At 46.8% G+C, this 21,743-nt stretch overlaps 1 protein-coding gene across 5 annotated transcripts in view; it reads left to right on the plus strand.

The window, feature by feature from the left end:
* Positions 1 to 21,743, plus strand: part of ACIN1 (apoptotic chromatin condensation inducer 1) — a 37,012-nt gene that overhangs the window by 10,091 nt on the left and 5,178 nt on the right. For 3 of the 5 annotated variants that reach the window (XM_008269360.4, XM_051822648.2, XM_017348198.3), the window contains exons 5-10: positions 6,094 to 6,182; positions 7,771 to 9,027; positions 9,486 to 9,704; positions 10,205 to 10,320; positions 17,966 to 18,107; positions 21,537 to 21,579. In XM_008269360.4, coding sequence (XP_008267582.3) covers positions 6,094 to 6,182; positions 7,771 to 9,027; positions 9,486 to 9,704; positions 10,205 to 10,320; positions 17,966 to 18,107; positions 21,537 to 21,579 — 1,866 coding nt within the window. Of the gene's footprint in view, positions 1 to 6,093; positions 6,183 to 7,770; positions 9,028 to 9,485; positions 9,705 to 10,204; positions 10,321 to 16,277; positions 16,571 to 17,965; positions 18,108 to 21,536; positions 21,580 to 21,743 lie in introns of those variants that run through there. The other 2 variants (XM_070053883.1, XM_017348199.3) reach the window with 2 other exon arrangements.

Genomic DNA, 21,743 nt, shown 5'->3' on the forward strand with positions numbered 1-21,743 from the left:
CGGCTGGGATGTACGTCTTATGGTAGGTGTGGTACAGAATTTGTTCCAGGTCCTAAATGAAGTGGTGATACAGAGTTCTGTCAGTAATGAATCAGATCAGGGTTAATACCCGGTGTTTGCCTCGAGGTCTGACATCCCTAGATGTCAGTCTGCCACAGGCTAGGTACCCACTGCAGTGGCAGCTTAGTTGTTGGCTATAGATGTTTTGTGTTCTCGCTTTAATAACAAGATTTTAATTAAAGTAGTATCTCTTGAAACATTTTGTTAATCACTAGTACCACATGAGGAAATTTTTTTGAGAATTATGAATTCCTGGGAGCTACCCCAGAAATCTTAGGGAATCTTGAGTTCTGGGACTCGATTTTTAAAAAGATTCCTGAATGGTTTCATAGACCAATTCAGTTTATGGATGGCAAACTACAGGAATAGTTCTCTAGTTTTATATCCATCAGGAGGATCTTTGGCTTCTATTCCAGCAGTCTCTTACTTAGGTGCTAAAGACAAAATCCCAAATAGAAAGGGAGAATTTTCTATGAATCCCTCCATGAATTTTCCTGTTGACTTTATTTAATTTTTGAAAAAAAAATTTTTTTTTTAAGTTTATTTATTTGAAAGGCAGAGTTACAGAGAGGGAGAGAGGGAAACAGAAAGTTCTTCCGTCCCCTGATTCACACCCCAAATGGCCACAATGAACAGGGCTGGGCCAGGCTGAAGCCAGGAGCTTCATCCAGATCTCCCTTGTGGGTGCAGGGGCCCAAGCACTTGGGCCTTCCTCTGCTAGTTTCCCAGGTGCAGGGAGCTGCATGGGAAGTGGAGCAGTTGAGAATCAAACTTTTGCCCGTATAGGATGCCAGCTGCACAGGTTGTGGCTTAACCTGCAGTGCCAGCCCCAGATTTTTTCCTTACAATATGTATTTCCCATGAACTTCATTTTTTCAAACTTTGGCCTCTTTTGGGAGCTGGAAACTCAATCTGGGTCTCCCACATGAGTGGCAAGGACTGAATCACTTAAACCATTACCTGTTGCTTCCCAGGGTGTACTTTAGCAAGCTGAAATGAGAGATGGAGCCAGAACTTGAACCCAGGCAGTCTGATCTGGGATGCAGATATCCCAGGTACTGTCTTAAACCACTGTGCCAAACACCTGCCCCTGCCTCCCAGCTTATCTCCCTACTACTTTCTTCAAATTTTTCTTCTAAGATGTTGGGAATCAGTCCATCCCTCATTGTCAGAAGTTTTCTTAGAGTCCCTTCTATAATCTTAACTGTGTATAAAAATCCTTATCTCCCTAAGTTAACTTTTTGAAAAAGAGCTCATTCTAGGAAAATATAAAAATAGTTTAATAATGGATATTCAAAATATTGATTCTATAACAAAAACATAGCCACAGATGATCTTAGCCAGCCCTTGGCTTACAGAGCATGTAACCCTCATTCCTTTACTCATATTAAATCTGGATGTGAGATTTTAGAGAAATGTTGAATACTTCTAGTAGGGCTAACCTGAGTCAGATTTAGGTTTGGCTTCACTGCCAGGTCTTTGTTCTCTCTTTTTTTTTTTTTTTTTTTTTTTTTTTTTTTTTTTTTTTTTTGACAGGCAGAGTGGACAGTGAGAGAGAGAGACAGAGAGAAAGGTCTTCCTTTGCCGTTGGTTCACCCTCCAATGGCCGCCGCGGCCGGCGCACCGCGCTGATCCGAAGCCAGGAGCCAGGAGCCAGGTGCTTTTCCTGGTCTCCCATGGGGTGCAGGGCCCAAGCACCTGGGCCATCCTCCACTGCACTCCTGGGCCATAGCAGAGAGCTGGCCTGGAAGAGGGGCAACCGGGACAGAATCCAGCGCCCCGACAGGGACTAGAACCCGGTGTGCCGGCGCCGCTAGGCGGAGGATTAGCCTAGTGAGCCGCGGTGCCGGCCGTAGGTCTTTGTTCTCTTAATTCCTGCTATTTATTACCTAAGGATACCCTCTGGCCACAGGCTTTACTATGATCTTTAGCTGCCCCATTTGGGTACTACAAATCTTGCTCAGGGATTTATGTGGAATAAAGAGGCTACTTTCCTTATTGGCCACTACACATTCTTTTACTGTAATTCATCCTGTACGGACTGGCAGCACCTGTTCTTTCTCCTGAAGGTCTTGGACTTTGGGATCTTGGGAATCTTAAACTCACTCTGACTTGTTTCTTGACTAAATACATTTGTTAGCCCATTATCAGTATTGGCTCCACCTTTAACCAAAATGCTCAGTTTCTAGGCATTGTTTCCCATTATTTTTGTTTTCTAAAGGTTTGTTTATTTATTTGAAAGGCAGAGTGAAGAGAAAAAGGGAGAAACAGAGAAAGAGATATCTTCTACCCGCCGGGACTTGAACCCAGTTTACTCTCCCAAATGGCCACAACAACCAGGTCTGGGCCACACCAAAGCCAACAGCCCAGAACTCAATCCAGGTCTCCTACATGAGTGGCATATTAGCAGGAAGCTGAAATTAGAAGCAGAGCCAAACAGTTGAGTCAGGCACTCTGATATGGGATGTGGGCATCTCAAGTGGAATCTTCACCACTGTGTCAAATGCCTGCCCCCTCATTTTGAAATTACAACACATCTGACCTTACTTAGCACATTTATCCCTAGCCAACCTTATACATTCTTCTTTTTTCCTTTTCATTTAAACTGAGATAAAGCAGCTTCTTTTCCTTATTACTTGCTAGGAACTTTGCCTAAAAATTCATATAACAAATCTTTCGGTTTTACTGATTTTATAGTTTTACCTATTCCAGGTGCTAAAAATTATGAAATTATTATATCCACTGCACTAATATCTTATCTTCAGATGTCTGTTAAGGATTCCAGCCCAATACGCAGATCCGGTATATAAGCCCTAATACAAGTCTTTATTCACTCAACTAATATTAATATTCATTCAGAGGACCTGTAAATCAAGTGATTATAAAATTTTTCAAAATGCATGTCATTTTCTAGTTCATTTACCAGTTTCATGTTGGGGTTTTTTTTGGGGGGGGGATTTAAATTACAGAAGCAAAACTTAGTTCACTTTAGCTTGTTGAGATATAGAAGTAAGAAGAGAGAAGATCTTGAGTTAGAGTTGATCATCTGCTTTACACCAGCTTAAATACTATTAATGTTCTATTTGATTTTGTGGATCATTTAAATTTTTTGTACTGTACTAAAATTGAGCTCAATCTAGCTGACTGAGTATCTGGAATATAATAATCTATGCTCTTTTAAAAAAAATTGTTATGTATTTGAAAGGCAGAGTGACAGCAGGAGAAACAGAGCAAGAAAGACCAAAAGGATTTTCCATCCACTGCTTCGCTCCCCACATGCTTGTAACAGCCAAGACTAGACTAGGCTGAAGCCAGGACCCAGGATCCATCTTGGTCTCCCATGTGGGTGGTAGGAACATAAGAATGGGGCCATTGGGAGCCGGACCTATGGCGCAGTGAGTTAAAGCCCCGGTCCGCAGTGCCATCATCCCATATGGTTCGAGTCCTGGCTGCTCTCCTTCCAATCCAGCTCTCTGCTATGGCCTGGGAAAGCAGTAGAAGATGGCCCAAGTCCTTGGGCCCCTGCACCATCATGGGAGACTCGGAAGAAGCTCCTGGCTCCTGGCTTCAGATCAGCGCAGCTCTGGCCATTGCAGCTATCTGGGAAGTGAACCAGCAGATGAAGACCTCTCTCTCTCTGTCTCTGTCTCTGTCTCTCTCTCTCTCTATCTCTGTATCTCTACCTCTCTGTAACTCTGTCTTTCAAGTAAATAAAATTTAAAAAAAAAAAAAAATGAGGCCATCATGTGCTGCCTCCCAGGCACATTAGCATGAAGCTGGGATAGGAAGTTTGGAATACCTGGGACTCGATCCCAGACCACCATGATATGATATGGGATGAGGCATCCCAAGTGGTGGCTTAACTGGCTCCTACATTTTTAATTTTGAGCTTCAGCATTTTTTAAATTTAGTTCTTTATTTGAAAGGCAGAGTGATGGAGGGAGAGAGGGAGGGAAGGAGAGGGATTTTCCATTTACTGGTTCATTTCTCAGACGCCCATATTAGCCGGAGCTGGTCCTGGCCAACTCCCAGAGCCAGGAACTCTGAGTCTCCTATGTGGGTTTCAGGAACTCAAGTACTTGGGCCATCAGCTACTGCCTCCCAGGCACATTAACAGGAAGCTGGATCCCAAGGGGAGACAGGACTTGATCCTAGGCTCTTCTATATGGGAAACAGGCATCCCCAATGGTGGCTTAACCTGCTCTGCTACAATGCCTGCTCCAATGTAATACTTTAATGCTAGTAGGAAACTTAGAAGTCATCTAGTTCCATCCCTTTTTCTCAGTCAAGATATTGCGACCCATATTACTTCAGTGATTTACCCATAGTTACCTACATTTGTGGAATATGAATGAAAATTTTTTCCAGTTTTACATGGAATTGTTATTTGAGATGATTGGATTTCAGGTTATTTTAACTTTTTTTTTTTTCCTTAAAAAAAAAAAATCTCTCACCTTGAGCTCTAATGTATAAGAACTAATTGGCCGGTGCCGTGGCTCAATAGGCTAATCCTCCACCTTGCGGCGCCGGCACACCGGGTTCTAGTCCTGGTCAGGGTGCTGGATTCTGTCCCGGTTGCCCCTCTTCCAGGCCAGCTCTCTGCTGTGGCCCAGGAGTGCAGTGGAGGATGGCCCAAGTGCTTGGGCCCTGCACCCCATGGGAGACCAGGAAAGCACCTGGCTCCTGGCTTCGGATCAGCGCGGTGCACTGGCCGCAGCATGCCAGCCGTGGCGGCCACTGGAGGGTGAACCAACGGCAAAGGAAGACCTTTCTCTCTGTCTCTCTCTCTCTCACTGTCCACTCTGCCTGTCCAAAAAAAAAAAAAAAAAACTAATTGACAGGATGCAGTTCTGAAGCCCTGTCCAAGTGGCTTGAAGTGATTTCTGGGAACTTGAAAACCAATCATCTAAGTACTTATTTCTTGATTTTGTCAGTGTACAAATAGAATCTTATATTTAGTTACAAAGTGTTGGTCAAAACAAATAGTAGCAATAGGCAGTGTTAAAAAAGGACATAGGGGGCTGGCACTGTGGCACAGTAGGTTGATCCTCTGCCTCCAGCACCAGCATTCTTTATGGGCACCAGTTGTAGTCCTGGTTGCCCCTCTTCCAGTCCAGTTCTCTGCTGTGGCCTGGGAAGGCAGTGGAGGATGGCCCAAGTGCTTGGGCCCTGCACCTGTGTGGGAGACCAGGAGGAAGTACGTGGCTCCTCCTGGCTTTGGATCGGTGCAGCTCCAGCTGTTGTGGCCATTTGGGGAGTGAAGCAATGGAAGGAAGATCTTTCTCTCTGTCTCTCCCTCTCACTGTCTGTAACTCTACCTCTCAAGTAAATAAATAAAATCTTTCCAAAAAAAAGACATAGAACATAGTGAGATCTTGAGTTTAAGACTTCAGATTAAGACTTTGGAGAAGTTCATATATGTACTTGGGGCAGGGCATTGTGGCATAACAGGTTAAGCTGCCACCTCCATCCCACAGATGCTGGGTTCCAGACCTAGCAGCTCCACTTCCAATCCAGCTCCCTCCTAATGTGCCTGGAAAACAGTGGAAGATGACCCAAGTCCTTCATGTGGAGGACCCAGAAGAAGCTCTGGGCTCCTGGCTTCAGCCTGGCGCAGCTTTAGCTGTTGCTGCCATTTGGAGAGTAAACCAGCAGATGGACGAACCATCTCTTTCTCTCTCTTAACTCTGACTTTCAATAAAACAAAAATAAATCTTTTTAAGTCTACTTGTATTTACACATCTCTACTGGAAATTTGAAGTCCTTAGAAGTTATTTTACTTTTATTTGAGTTTATGTGAATTGACAGGTATTGAAAACATTCCAGACATGCACAACAGGAATTACCACTAGACCCTGACCGTGAGAGCATTACATGTAGTCTTTTCTTGAGTATAGACGTCAAAGAAATTAACAAAGATATGTACTGACCAGCTCATGCAATGATTGCTTGGATTTTAGGAAATACCATTTTAGAAAACTGTGGATGAATACTTCTGTCATGAGTCTGACTTGATTTCCTTTCACTTACTAGGAAAAGGCTCCTCTGTTTCTGAAGAGAAAGGTGAATCTGATGATGAGAAACCAAGGAAAGGAGAAAGACGGTCATCCAGGGTGAGACAGGTAATTGTCCAGAAGCTTCCTTCGTTGATTTGAAGGATGCCTGAGCTGTTTCCTCCTCCCTTTCTTCCTCAGACTTCTAGAAATGGAGTCTAACTTTCTTTGCTAGCTGTCAGATTTCTAAACTAATATGTATTTTTTAACATTTATTTATTTGAAAGGCAGGGTTAGAGAGAGGGAGAGATAGAGAGCTTTTCCATCCACTGGTTCACTCTCCAAATGGCCACAATGGCCAGGGCTGGGCCAGGCCAAAGCCAGGGATCAGGAGCTTCATCCAGGTCTCCCAAGTGGGTACAGGACTGCAAAGACTTGGGCCAGGCAATTAGCAGTGAGCTGGATTGGAAATGGAGCAGCCAGGATTGAAACTGGTACCCATATGGATGCTAGCAGTGCAGGTGCCGGCCTGTGAATATGTATTTCTTTAAAAAAACCACTTAAATATGAAAGTTAGCAGGCTGATCTCTATGTTCTTAAAGCACATTATTAGGTATGATGTTAGGTAATTATTTGATTAAAGCTGTACAATGTGATGTTAAATGAGACAATAAAAAGCATCAAAATGGTAAAAAAAAAAAAATCCTACTAGCTGATACTGGGTTAGTTCTTCACCCTGCTTTCTAGATGTTCTGTTTATATTATAAAAACTTGAATCTAAGAAATTAACTGAGGGGCCAGCGTTGTGGTGCACCAGGTTAATGCCCTGGCCTGAAGCACCAGCATCCCATATGGGCACCGCTTCTAGTCCTGGCTGTTCCACTTCCGATCCAGCTCTCTGCTATGGCCTGGGAAAGCAGTAGAAGATGGCCCAAGTCCTTGGGCCCCTGCACCCGCATGGGAGACCTGGAAGAAGTTCCTGGCTCCTGGCTTCAGATCAGCACAGCTCCGGCCGTTGCAGCCAATTGGGGATTGAACCATCAGATGGAAACCTCTCTCTCTCTACTTCTCTCTCTGTGTAACTCTGACTTTCAAATAAATAAATAAACCTTTAAAAAAAAAAGAAAGAGGCCGGCGCCACGGCTCAATAGGCTAATCTTCCACCTAGCGGCGCCAGCACACCAGGTTCTAGTCCCGGTCGGGGCGCCAGATTCTGTCCCGGTTGCCCCTCTTCCAGGCCAGCTCTCTGCTGTGGCCCGGGAAGACAGTGGAGGATGGCCCAAGTGCTTAGGCCCTGCACCCCATGGGAGACCAGGAGAAGCACCTGGCTCCTGCCATCAGATCAGCGTGGTGTGCCAGCCGCAGCGCACCAGCCGTGGCGGCCATTGGAGGGTGAACCAACGGCAAAAGGAAGACCTTTCTCTCTGTCTCTCTCTCTCTCACTGTCCACTCTGCCTGTCAAAAAAAAGAAAAAAGAAAAAAAAAAAAGAAAAGAAAGAAATTAACTGGAAGCAACTTCATTCTTAATTTCCCTTGGGTTTTTTTGTTGTTGTTGCCCTAAGCATATTACTCATGCTTGTCTCCAGTCATACTTGTCTTCTGTGTTGCAGAAAATGTGTGTGGTTGTTTCTTCTTCCTAGGGGTGTCTAATAAGATACTTTTTCTCTTTTGATTGTGAACAAACATGTTTGGAACCATTGTGTATCTTTTCTTTTAGGCAAGAGCTGCAAAAGTCTCTGAGTGCACTGCTGAGGAGGAAGATCAAGAAACACCTTCTAGAAATCTGAGGGTTAGAGCAGATCGAAATTTGAAAACAGAGGAGGAAGAGGAAGAAGAGGAAGATGAGGAGGAAGATGAAGAAGAGGAAGATGATGATAATGAGGGACAAAAACCTAGGGAAGTACCAATCTTAAAACAGTTTGAGGAAGAAGAGGGGGAAGAGATGGCCAGAGCAACACCAGAAGAGGTAATGGATGAAAGACACAAAACTGTAAGGTCCCAGGAACAGGAGGGTTTAGAGAGAGGAGGAAGAGTTACAAGATCCCAGGAAGAAGCCAGAAAAAGTCATCTAGCCAGACAGCAGCAGGAAAGAGAGATGAAGACAGCGTCTCCCCTTGAGGAAGAAGAAAGAGAAATAAAATCTTCACAAAACTTGGAGGAAAAATCCAAATCGCCTTCCCCTCCTCGACTGACTGAAGATCTCGAGAAAGCCCCTCTTGTGCTGCAGCCAGAGCTAACAGTCAGTGAGGAGGAAACTCCCCCACCTTTACTTACCAAGGAAGCATCTTCTCCACCACCTCGTGCACAACTCCAGAGTGAAGAAATCGAGCCCATGGAAGGCCCAGCACCCCCTGTCCTCATTCAGTTATCTCCTCCTAATACAGATGCTGAGAACAGGGAGCTGTTAGTAGCTCAGCATCCTGTCCAGTTGGTGGGAAGCCTGTCTCCTTTGTCAAGTCCTGCAGACACCAAAGCAGAATCTCCCACAGAGAAAGTGCCAGAGGAGAGTGCCCTGCCTCTAGGTCAGAGGAGCACACTGGCTCAGTACCCAACCCAGAAGGCTCTTGAAACTGACTCAGAAAAATCTGCTCAGCCACTCCCTCTAAAAATCCAGGAATTAACACCGGCCAAGGGAATCACAGAGCAGTCTGTGAGGCAGCTGTCCTTGGAACAGAAGGAAGGCAGAAGGGCTTCTCACCCTCTTCTGCTGGGGCACAGATTGAAACAGTCAGCTGATTCATCCTCTAGCCGCTCGTCCTCATCTTCATCCTCCAGTTCTAGGTCCAGATCTCGCTCTCCTGACAGTTCAGGCTCTCCATCTCACTCACCTCCGAGGTCCAAGCAGAGAGATGTATCCCAGGCACATGTTCACACCAACCCTCGTGGTAGACCCAAGATGGACTCCAGATCAACATCAGAGTCCCGGTCCCGGTCCCGGTCCCGGTCCCGTTCAGCATCAAGCAACAGCAGAAAAGTGAGTGTGAGAGAATCCCAGGTTGATGTTCTGTCCGTACACCAGTGTGTTTTCAGCCCCTGTAGTGTCTATCATGATTCCTGACAGTTACAGGAAAAGCCTGACTTTCCTCTAACTTCAGAATCTAATTTTCAATTCATTGATTACTAAATGGGGTTCCTTTTCTTCCTGAGCGGGTTCCTTTGATTCCAGAGAATGTTGAGTCCATTTCTTCATCTCCTCCACTAAATGTAAACTTCTGCGGGGTGTGGACAAGCTTCTGTGTGTGTGTATACTGGTACCCAGCATCTAGATGGAACCTAATGAATAATAGTGAGGCAAGGGAGATTACTAGCTCAGGAAAAAACACAGGGCCAGAAAGATCAAAGTATTCTCTTGGGTCAGCAGAAGTTGGAAAATTCAGTGGTCTACTGAATATATACCATGTATTTTCCTTTATGTGTGTTTCATCTCTTCAGTCACTGAGCCCTGGAGTCTCCAGGGACAGCAGCACCAGCTTCATGGAAACCAAAGATCCCTCTTCTGGTCAGGAGATTGCAACTCCACCAGTGCCACAACTACAGGTCCTTGAGCCAAAGGAGAGGACTTCCACCTCCTCATCCTCTATCCATGTGAGGCATCTGAGCCAGCCTGAGCCAGCGGAAAAGCATGTGACCCAGAGGTTACAGCCTGAGCGGGTAGGCTACTGTGACCTTCCCTTGAGGGAGATGAAGGATTAGGCACGATTTTCTCTTTCGTCTTAACTTTAAAACTGAGTTGTATCGACAAGCTTTAGTGGAAATGGAGAGAGTTGGGAATACCTAATATTCCTGCTTACCTCCTTTCCTACTCCCTGGTTCAAGAAAGCTGTACATGAGGCTGAACAACAGGGTCCTCATCTTCAGGGTGCTCTGGGTCACTTCTCCCTAAGAAGTCCTTTTGTCTGCCCAAAAGGAAGCCTTTTCTCAGTTCTCTCAAAAAGTAATTCTAATAAAATGACTGTTGGCACAGAGGTTCTTCAGGTACCATATTCCATTCCATATTCTAAAACGAAATTGTAAAGATGCAGAGGGCTGCATGTGGAGCTGCTAGCTGGTACTGAGTATGTGCTGCCCTGCCATTTTCCAGCTCTTGGTTAACGAAAAGGAACCAAACAGATTTAAGTAGTTTGCTGTTTGTTTTTGCTGTCACCTGACAGGGGAGCCCAAAGAAGTGTGAAGCTGAAGAGGCAGAGCCACCAGCTGCCACACAGCCCCAGACCTCAGAGACTCAGACCTCTCATCTACCAGAATCAGGAAGGATTCAGCACACTGTGTAAGTGTTGTGTCTCAACTGGGCTATAGCAAGAACTACAAGCAGGGGATAGTCTGCTCCCTAGGGGTCTTTGACTAGGCATTCCTAGTCTGTTTTCCATTATGAAGGCAGAGCTTTTATCTGAACAAATGTTAGACTTAATTACTACTTCAGGACCTGCCACCAGAACTCTTAAGGTATTCTGAGAAGTGATGGTCAGGGCATGAGGAAAACATACCTGGGATCATCCAGCCAAAGTAGTCAACTCCTTTAAGGAGCAGGCACCAGTGTCAGTAGTTGACTTAGGGCATCCTAACTCACATTGACCAGCTCCATTGGAGCCCAGGAGCCTGTTTTCATAAAGAATATTGAGGGTCTGTGAAGAACACCACAGTCTATATCCAACTTAGCTCTTTATAGCATACAGTTCAGCAACATAGGAAGTCCCCATGAAGTCGGAAACTTTCCTGGACTCCTAAGATCCTATGATTAATCTTATGATTAAGCTTACTATTTATGTAATTAACATAGATTATTTTTAAATCCTTAAGTCCTAGAGAAATAGTATTAGATTAATTTTATAATTAGTTATATTATTATTCTGAGTTGTGTTCTATAAATGAAGCCATTGAATTAAAATTCCTGCCTTCAAAATCTCATGAGTAATGAAAAAAGTTATGCATTATGAGAATAAGATTGATTGGCTCTTAGATATCAGCAATCCCAAACTGCTTTGGAGAATGTCCTGTGTAGACAATTGGCCTATAGTTGTTCTATCTTGTTTTCTTGTTTTTTTTATTTTTTATTTTTTAAGATTTATTTATTTATTTGAAAGGCAAAGTTACAGAGAGGCAGAGAGTTACAGAGAAAGAGAGGTCTTCCATCCACTGGTTCACTCCCCAAATAACTGCAGTGGCTGGAGCTGAGCTTATCCAAAGCCAGGAGCCTGGAGCTTCTTCGGGTCTCTCACATGGGTGTAGGGGCCCAAGGATTTGGGCCATCCTCCGCTGCCTTCCCAGGTACATTAACAGGGAGCTGGATCGGAAGTGGAGCAGCCAGGACTTGAACCGGTGCCCATATGGGATGCTGGAACTGCTGGTGGCAGCTTTACCCGTTATGCCACAGTGCTAGCTCCCCATCCTTGTTTTCATGTTGTCATAACACCAATACTACCAGGGTGATTTTTCCCTATGTGTAATAATCTAATCATATACACTGTCTCAGAGCTTTAGCCCATCTTTTAACTCTGGTTTTTGGAGGGTGGTGGGCAGGTGACATTATTTATTATCTCATTGCCTTGTAACTGCAATAATTTTATACTCCTTGTTGTATAGCTTTTGCCCTGGGATCTCCTTATCCCATACTGCTGTCCATTCTAATACTTTTATCTCTGCTGCCATCTTGTGGCCATTGAAGCCCAAAGTTTACTTCCTTGGAAAAGTTTTTTTTCCTTTTGGGATGGGTCCATTATCCTTTGGAAAAGAGTTTTTCTTCTAGGACCATAAAGTGAAAACTCAGCGGATTCTGGAAGGTGTTCAGAATTCCCCAGCTACACACCATCGATGAGGAAATGGGGTGACATCTTCCCTTCCATGTCCTTCAACCAGACATAATACCTTATCCCCTCCCTGCCCCCCGCCACCATTCCTTGGAGGTACAGCATGCCCTTTGTCTAATGGCAGCTTCAAAGTGGGTGTTGACAGTCTGCTACTAATTGGCCCGGGGAACAGCCTTCTCTGCACCTTGAGAAGCAAGTAATTTTCTAAAAAGCTCCTTGCTAGCCTGTAAGATCCTAGTCTGTGGTTATGAAGCACTATAATTTATGGACTTTTCCATGCAAGTCCAGGATGAATGAAGTTTGGAATCATGTACAAAGTGTTTCTCCCTAGGTAAAAGTGGCTTTGATCTTCATTTTATAACTGAGATAATTTAGTCACATGATTCTGACAAGGTGATAGGCATGTGGCACCTTGGGCAAATATTGATGGGTCCATTGTTGCCTGGGCAACACTCAAGAAACCTATAGATTAAAAATGGGGTCTGTGTTCAGGAATAGATTACACACATCCCTCTTACCTGCTTTGCTTCTGCCTCCTTGCCAGGTGGTCTGTTCAGCAGCCTGATAAAAAGACATGCCCAAGGGCTTCAACTCATAGGCTGTTCTGGCATTAGATTTGGTAAATGAATCTCTGAAGAAGTTTGCCTGCACTTCAGGAGGCCCTGCTACAACTGATTGACAACATTCCTTCTGGTCTTTTGGCCTCTGGTGTGGTAGTGTTCAGCCTGGCAGCTGTCTAGACCCCTGGCCAATTTTAAAAGTGGGATCAACAGTGCTAAATGGAAAAGACCATTTGTGGCTTAACCTTGGTTTTTCTGTCTGTCTCAACATGAAGTCACATGATTTTAAAAACAGGGCAATAAAGTCTTAAAAATAGTTAGACTTCACCTCAAGGACCTCTCACCACTTGGAAGAGATTGCCTAACATTTTTGCTGTGCTTGGTTAAATCCATTATGGTTCTGGTTGTGCCTGAGGAATTCTAAATTTATGAGGTAAGGTATCTTTTTTTTTATTGCATGGAACAGAATATGTGAACCCTCAGTCCTATATCAGTTGAGCCCTGTTCTGTAATCCTGGTTTTACTTGCTTTGGATACAACAAAAATGTACTCATGTCACAGAAAATAATGATATTCAACTTTTTGTACCAAAAAAAGGGGGAAGAAAGCAAAAATGACTGACATGAACATCTGTATCATTCAGTAGTGGTTAATTTAAACCTGAGTTATTCTAAATAAAATTCTCCTGTTTACCCATACCCAGCAGGCAATAGCAACGTTAGGCTCTCAGTACTCTGCATATTTGTCCTTTGGCCGGTGTACGAGGAAGGAAATGGTTCTATAAGCCAATGGGCAGTGTAACTGATACTCTTCAGAGGACCTACAATGCCAGTGTCCCCAGTGGTGGCATAATTTAAGAAAAACAAAGAAGCAGACCTATTGTCATAGTTTTTGCTCTCTGGGCATTTCAGGACGTCCCCTCTGAGTCAGACTGTCCTTGGTGATCTTGGAATTCATAATCCCTGAGGGTGCCGGGTTCCACTATTCATTACTCACTGTTCACATCAAGTCCTCTGCTCCTTACAGATTCTCTGTGCTAACTAAAGTTTAAACATATGGAAGTATTCCTGTGGGAATCTCCTTTTCTGTTAGTTTCTCTGAGTCTCATTCATAGTCACTTACAACCTGTTTTGCGATGGTATTAGCCTCTGTGAGGTTCTGTCCTTTTCTTGGCTACAAATGCTGTGTGTGCTGTTTTTTATGGATAGTGTTCCCATCCCAGCTCCACTCCTCATACAATTTTACAGTTTTCAAAGAATTTAGGAACTCCAGTTAAGGGGAATGTTGGGGGAGATACCTTTGTCTAAAAGGGATTTCAAAGAAAAGCTGTGTGGGGCTCTGACACACACCTAACAAGGCTGTGGGACTGAGAGGAGAGTTCTTTTGGGGATGATTTTCAAAGATTCCTTAGTAGCTTCTGAAACATCTTGGACCCCACAGAACCCATTCTCAGGAAATAGAAGGCACAAACCTCCTGCTGCTTCAGAAGGCCAAGGAGAACATGGCAAAAATCTTTTTTTTTTTTTTTTTTTTTTTTTTAATTTTTTGACAGGCAGAGTGGACAGTGAGAGAGAGACAGAGAGAAAGGTCTTCCTTTGCCGTTGGTTCACCCTCCAATGGCCGCCGCGCTGCGGCCGGCGCACCGCGCTGATCCGAAGGCAGGAGCCAGGTACTTCTCCTGGTCTCCCATGGGGTGCAGGGCCCAAGCACTTGGGCCATCCTCCACTGCACTCCCTGGCCACAGCAGAGAGCTGGCCTGGAAGAGGGGCAACCGGGACAGAATCCGGCGCCCCGACCAGGACTAGAACCCGGTGTGGCAGCGCCGGCTGGCAAAAATCTTGAACAGGGAGGTAGAACTTCTGTGATGGATACTAAGCACCTCTGGAGAGGCATTTTAGCAGTTGGAAGTATTTTAAGACAACAGATGGACGGGAAACATTTCTTTGAGGATGTAAGTGTCCACTAGGCATCTACAGTAACAACCAAAAATAGTCACAGAGCCTTTTTTTGTGTCATGTCCTGAGCTGCATGCCAGAGGATGCAGTCCCTTCTTTCCTTGAGTAATTCTGTGAGGTGGAGGTGGGAGGCAAGCAGACGAGGTGTTGTCATACAGAGTGGTAAAGGCATTGCTGAACCTGGTCTGCCAGCCTTTGAATGGCCTCGCCTGGGAGAAAGGGCATCAAGTGAGACATGACGGCATCAAATGGCCCATGAAATGTGCCTGTGACGTGTGCCTATCTTTGACTGGACTTGGGGTCTCAACCAAGCCAGACTCTTCAAGAGTTAACGCTTAGTACACTGTCTACGAGGTAGGTATTGTTAGTATCCACTTTACAGATTAAGAAACACATACACAGAGAAGACTAAGGGCTTGCCTAGTGTCTGTCACACAGCTAAGTGTGTAGAGTCAGGCTCTGGAGCCAGCATTTGGCCCCAGTCAGTCTGAGTCCTCACTCATTCTGAACAGACTGGGACCACCGCATGAAAGGGAACTTTTAAAGTAATGTATAAACATGGCCACTTTAGCATGCAGGTACCATGTGAGTTTCAGATGTTAAGCGGCAAGGAGAAAATTTTCATTCCTGACTAAAAGCTCTGGTGTTGAAAATCAGAGATACTGAGCTTTTGGTTAAGTTCTCAGAAGCTTGCCTCAGGATTAAAACCTCTTTTCTACTACGGTACCAAAAACACCTCTTGTAGTCACAAGTTTGCATTTTGAGTGTCTGCTGAATGCTTTTGTGAGCTCTTCGGGTCTGCTTCCCATTTCACATAGGTCTGGGGAAGATTCTTCCCAAAGCTACCACATATTTTCTGCTTAGTTCCCAATCACTTTCTGCCAAGCGGACCCTTGTGTTTTAAAACAGCTTCTTTCATTTCCAGTGTCATCTGTTTCAGAGCCCTCACCTTGGAGTCCTCGCTCCAGGAATTGGCCTTGAGCTTCACTACCCAAGGTCCCCTTGCCATGTTTACCCTGTCTCTGTGGCTTTAGTGGACCCTGTGGCGGGGTGCCCATATTTAAAGACTGAATCAAAGTTGTTTATTATCTCTTCAGAGAGGTGCCCCCCTGGTCCCTTCTACTGGCAGTTTGAAAAGTAACCCTAACCTGCTTATCCAATCCCTCCTCCATCCCTGGGATGCAGACAGGTTTGAGTGGTAGCACGTGCTCATTGCCAGAGGGTGAGCGCAGTCGTCATAGTGATCAGGTAGTAGCTGCCATCCCACCTCCCCGCCTTGAACAGATCTGCTTTTTCAGCGTCCCATTCCTGTCTTCCCGGGCAGAGGGTGTTAAAAAAAAATCGCTCATGCTCCTCCATTCTGTGAGGAATGGAGACTTTGATTATTTTTCATCCTTTTTTCAACTTCGGTTTCATCTTTTTTTCTTTCATCATTTTTCACTCCCAACTCTGCTGTTCCCCTTCCGTCTACTCTCTGGAGTCTTCCAATCAAGCAGCAGTAACTTTGTCCTCTCCTCCTGGCCCCTCCCCGCCCCCTGGGAAGACCAGGAGAGAGTACCCGTGCCCTAAGGGGCTAGGCCTCTGGAGCTGTTGTAACCTGAGAAAAGAAGGAAAAAGGCCAGGCCTCTTGAGCCAGCAGTCAGCCCCTGTGGCCTGCCAGAGAATAAGAGCCTTGCTCACTCAGCTCCCTCCCTCTTTTCTTTCCCCTCCCCTGCCGCAGCAGGGCCCTCCCCCATCCGCACACACAGGCTGCTGGGTAAGTGGCAAGATGGCTCCCCTGCATGTCTCCGGCTGATCGCTGCCGCTCCGCCAATACAATAGAGCCAGCCACTACCAGCAGCCTGGCCCTCTCCTTCTCCTTCTCCAGAGAGACCAATCCAGCCGAACTCGGGGTTTGCCGTGAGGACTTAACGCTTATCTCTTAAAAGCCAGATCTATTTTAGCCTCCCCGCACCACCACCGCCTCCCCTTCCATTTACCATTTTTTTTGGATCCCCAGTTGCTGCATCTCGATTTTCTCTCTGGATCGGGTGGCTGGGGAGGAGGTGGTGGGATCTTGGGACAAGGAAGGTGTTTTTGTTTTTGTTTTAATTTTTAGGATTTTTTGTTTGGTTTTTGTTATTTCTTCCATTCCAGAAAGGGATAAACAGCACTTCCAGGGGGAGAAAAAAAATCATGTTATCAGAAAGCAAAGAAGGGTGAGAGCTCCACATTTCCGTGTGTCCCTTCCCCGCCGCGCCGGCTCACCTCGGCCCCTTCTCTTCCCCGTAGCCTCCATCCGTCTTTCGTTTTGGTGGTTTCCAGTCATTCTGCTTTCCCCCTTTGTCCTTCCTGCCTGATTTCCAGTTGGCCCCACATGCCCTCTCTGTGTGGGAAGTGGGCATTTTTCTGATAAGCCTTTTCTCTGGATTGAAGCAGTTGAATTGCGTGGGGGCCTGTTAGCTGGGGGCATAGTTCCGATTTTCCCCTCCCCCCAACCCGTGCATCCTCCCCGGCTGCTCCAGGGACGCGGTTCTGACCTCTGAGTGTCAGGCAGCCTGTTGGGAGTACTGAATTTTCTGGTGGTGGTTGTTGGCCTCAGGCGGCTCGCTTGCCCCTCCCTGATCATCTTGATTGGATTTTTTTGGCCCAGTATTTGGGTGGTATAGGGGGTGAGATTAGAGAGAGCAGTTAGAAAGGAGGACAGGAAACGAAGGTGGGAAGAGTTTATCTGAAGTGACTCTCTGGGATTCTTTGCCTGAAATGGGAGCTAACTTGTGTGATTGGGGGTGGGTTCAGTGTTGGGGGATCTGTGCGGTGGGGGGGAGGGGGGAGGGTGTGCCCTGACTGGGAGGCTTGCTCTCTCTATCTCTTGGAAGTTGGAATGAGGGAGTGGGAGAAACTGGGTGAAAGCCGAATATCAGAACAGTTCCTACACCTCTGAGCAGGTAAAGGTGGCCTGATCCTTCTCTAAGCGTCTCTACTGTCCAGTTACCCTACAGCTGGGGTCCTTGTAGCTGCGCTTTCCCGGTGTCCCCACCCCCATCACTTTCTCCGCTCCTGGTGTCTCCAGATCCTGTGGGTCAGCAGGCATTTACTTATTAAGAGTTGATTAAAGCCAAAGTTGGGATCATTTGCCACAGCCACGGCCGTTCTTTCTCACCTTTGTAAAGAATCCAGGCTTCCCTTAGTTTCTCATGCAGTTTTACTAGATGAAAATGCCTGTGGCCAGGGGACAGGGAGGCCATAGGGTTGTGGTCAAATCAAGTCATTTTTGAGGGACTTTGTTTCAGAGGAGGGTCTTCTTTTCCTGTGAGAATACTGTGGTGAGTTATGACCGAAAATAGCTGTCCTAACCCACTCGTACCAGCTTTATCCCATCTGGGCAGTGGGTGGATGTGGGTGCTGTAATCCATGCTCTTTCCCCAAGAAAATGGTTTCTCGTTTCTCCCATGACGATGAAGTCTTTAGTATGATCTCAAAAGCATACCCCTCCCCAATTCCACTGAAGTGAAGGGGCCTGAGGGTTTCCTGTGCCACACACTAACGTCTTGCTTTCTCTCCCCCTTGGTTCTTTCCTGCCCTTCCCTCCCAACCTCCCCCCATCCTGTCAGTGAGGAGAAGGAGGAAGTGACCATGGACACAAGTGAGAGCAGACCTGAAAATGACGTCCCGGAGCTTCCTATGCCTATTGCAGACCAAGTCAGTAATGATGACCGCCCAGAGGGCAGTGCTGAAGATGAGGAGAAGAAAGAGGTAACTATCCAAGCCGCCTGTTGGGGTGGGTGGTGGTCAGGAGTGCACCTAGGGGAGAGAGTAGACCACTCTGGTGCTCCCTCTTACAAAGTGGGATAACTTACGGAAGGGATGAGCCAGGAACTTGGATCAGGACAAGGCCAGGGGAGAATTCGCTGGTTTAGCAAGGGAGACCCCTTGTGATGGGGACAGGGCTCATTTGTTCTCCTTTCCTTGTTGGGGAATTAGTAGTTCAGACTCCTGGAAACTTGTTTTCAACTGGAAAGCCTGTTCCTGGTTTCTTATCTAAGACCCAGGCTCAGCTTTTCCTGCCATCTTGCCGAGCTTGCCCATGGTAACTCCTTTAGCTTTCCCTCCTTTTTAAACACCTAGCGTAACTCAGCGCCATCTAGTGGGCCTCGCTGACTCACCAGAACCAGCCATGCTGAGGAATTTTTGTTCCTATCTGCCCCCCAGTGGTCTCATTTCAGAGGTGGAGCTGCTTAGGGGTGATCCAGGAGACCCCTTCTCTTTCTGTAACCCTGGAGCTCCTTTTTTGGCATATAATTGTGTCCTGAACCCAGATTCAGGGGGCTCCCCCGATCAGAGCCAGCGAAGTCTTCTTGCCTCCTAAAGTTCTTAGAGAAAGAATTAGCTGGGTTTGGGAATGGGTTAACAGGGTGGGAGGGACTGTTGTGTGTGTAGCCTTTCTCTGGTGTGTGTTGCGGGGGTGGGGGCCGGTGAAAGTGATTTGATGTGCAGAATATTATTTATTACAAGGTCCTTCTTCCCCGTAAAACTTTGTCCAAGCACCTCATGTACGGTAATCCGCCCGTAAAATATAACCCTGCCCAACTGGCCAATCGCTGATGCCGCCTCTTCCTCTGGACCCACCCGCTGCTACTGAGCTGCCCAATCAGAGCCGAGTCTGCTATCCAGGTGTCTTGGCCAGAGGGGGGCATGTATATGGGCTCCTGTGATGGGCCCTCTTTTGCCTCCCTGTCTTGCTTACATCAGGGGGCCAAGAAGAGCACTGTTCTGGAGAGACTTGTATTGAGAAAGCAAAAAGCATTTGGAAAGGGGTGGACTTGCATCGTCTCCCTACTTGGGACACCCCAAGAAGAGCTTGTGCCAGTGCTGGGGCGCCTGCCCACATACCCTTGCCCTTTTGAGGACTGTGGGTTGCCTTGTTTGCTACAGACTGTTGGGATCCCCATCTAGGGCACCAAGGCCACCTAAAGAGTCAATGTTTGTGATCACAGTGTCATGCTATGAAATACTGAGTGGGGCCCTCGGCTTAAGCTGTGACGACTAGGAACCCTGCAGAGGAGTGTAGGGTCTGTGCCCCAGGGATTTAATGCTGATGGCAGCCCAGCCCATGTGTCACCACTTGCTCATCAGATGGACTTTTCTTTGGTCCCTGCTGTCCATGGTGAAGGGCAGCTTGTTGGTTGCTCCAACTTCTCCTCCATCCCTGGAGGCAGGGGCTCATTCATCCACCTGACTGGAACCGCTGTCTCAGATGGAGTCCCTGAGGAGATGCCACTCACAACTCTCAGAAGAAGAGCATTCTGACCTTGCTGCTGAATGTGTGCCAGGTCCTGGGGATGTGCACCTGCTGCCCCCAGGCCACCTTCATCAGAGGCTCCATGATCCCACTCGGAGAGAGGACCCCTCCCCAGTTACAGGCGGAGGAGAAAGGGACTCTGGAGTCATCACCTGGACGCCAAGTGCTGGGTGGTGGTACCGCTGCAGCTGCCACTGGTGGACATAGGGTCCTGCCTACCTCTCCCGATGAAAGGCAAGGACCATTCCTGCTCCTCACAGGCCATCTCATCAGGGACTGCAAGACGATGCCCCTCCAGGGCCAGGACTGATGTCTCTGCCCCTTTCCCCCCTCTACCCCTCGCTGAGCCCGGCCACCGCCAGTGAACTGTCTTGACATCATGGAAACTGGGCAGCGTCCCCCCACACGTTTCCCTCCCATCCCCCCTGCGCCCCTGGGAGGACTCTGGCAGTGCCGTGCTGACTACCACGCCGTGCGCCCACCTTTTTTGCCAACCCAACCCCCCACCAATTGCACAGCGCCTAGCAGGGAGGGCTCATTCTGATTGGACCGGCGGTTGACTAGATACAGTACACAGTGAGGTGCGATTGGCTGAACTGAAGATCCCAGGTGTGAGATGGTACCTGGAACATTTGTCATATTCCTAGTTTATTTTCTTCTTTATTTTCTTCTTCTTTTTTTATTTAATCTTTTATTTTAATTTTTCTTTCTTTATTTTTCTGATTTTCTTTATTGGATTTATTTATTTTGGTTCATGTTTTCCTGTTTTAATTAAGACTTTTTTTTTTTTTCTCACTAACTTACCCACTGAGAGTGGCCCAGCTAGGGGTCAGGCTGGCCCTTAACAGAGACCAAGGAGACTTGGTTAGACGACACAAACGGGGCTGGGGGGTGGTGGGGAGGGGGGGGGTTAGTTAAGAGGGTTCTGCCCTACCCTTTAGAAGGTTGGTAGGGTAGTCTTAGTTTTTCCAGAAATAAGCACCTAAACCTAAAATGCTCTATTCCCCTTTTCTTTCTATCCCTGTTTTTGATCTGTCTGTAATCTTTTCCCACAAAATGTGTGGAACAGAAGGTTATTCCAAAGCTGTCTGCTGGCCCTTGGCAGAGCCCCTAAGGCTTGAGCCCCGGGTAGAGAGGGAGCAGGGAGACTCTGCTGGAGCTGTGTGTGGTGGTCAGAAAGTCTGGGGGGCAGTCTGCCCTTCCTAAGGACCTCACACACCAGACACACTTCCTGTTCTTGCTGGGCGTTGGCTCCACAGCTTCGTCTCCAGCAAAGCTGCTGCTGCCTTTCCCACAGTGTGATGGGGCCTGGGCCATCCCTGCTGTGCGGAGTCTCAGCCATTGTCAGTGGACTTCACACTGGCATTGAGAAAAGGACATGCCTTCTCGAAGTTGCCATCCCGAAGTCGATTTTCCACATTTGCTCATGTTTTTCTCAAATTGGCAAGAAAGGAGGGAGGAGGACAGGTGACCCAGTTCTGGGCACAGCGCATTGGGCCTGGTGTCCTCCTGACCCGGAGACAGTGGAGGAGGGCATGATCAGCATCCTTAAAGGGCTGGGTAGCTGCTGAATTCCTCTTCCAGCTTATTTCTGGTTAAGCTAACACACAGGAGTGCTATGGACTAGTTGATTCTTCCCTGCTATGATGTTCGGTTTTATTTTTTTCTCTAACTTGCATTGATTCTGCTTCGTTTTTGCCGTTGCCGCTTCTGTTTTGGTCTCTGTCCCTGTCTCCCTCCTTCTCTGTCCCTGTCTCTCTCTGTCTCTCTGTCTCTCTCTGTGTCTTTGGAGCCTATGCTAAGACTGCCCCGTCTAACCTCCTCCCCCCCTCTCTGTGGGGTGTCTCTCTTTCTCTTTTTTTCCCCTTTTCTTCTCTACACAGAGCTCGCTGCCCAAATCATTCAAGAGGAAGATCTCCGTTGTCTGTAAGTCTAGCCCCAAATCCCTGATCAAGGTCAGGAATATCACAGAGACAGACTCCCATGCGCTCTCAGCGGCATCCTTGGGTCACCCCCCACCCGTCCTGCTCCCTCTGCCCAGCAAGTTTGCATCTTCATGGCCTGGAAGCTCAGAGCTTTAGGCGGTTGCT

The sequence above is a fragment of the Oryctolagus cuniculus genome, chromosome 12 (genome assembly GCF_964237555.1).
Source record: "Oryctolagus cuniculus chromosome 12, mOryCun1.1, whole genome shotgun sequence".
Taxonomy (NCBI): Eukaryota; Metazoa; Chordata; class Mammalia; order Lagomorpha; family Leporidae; genus Oryctolagus; species Oryctolagus cuniculus.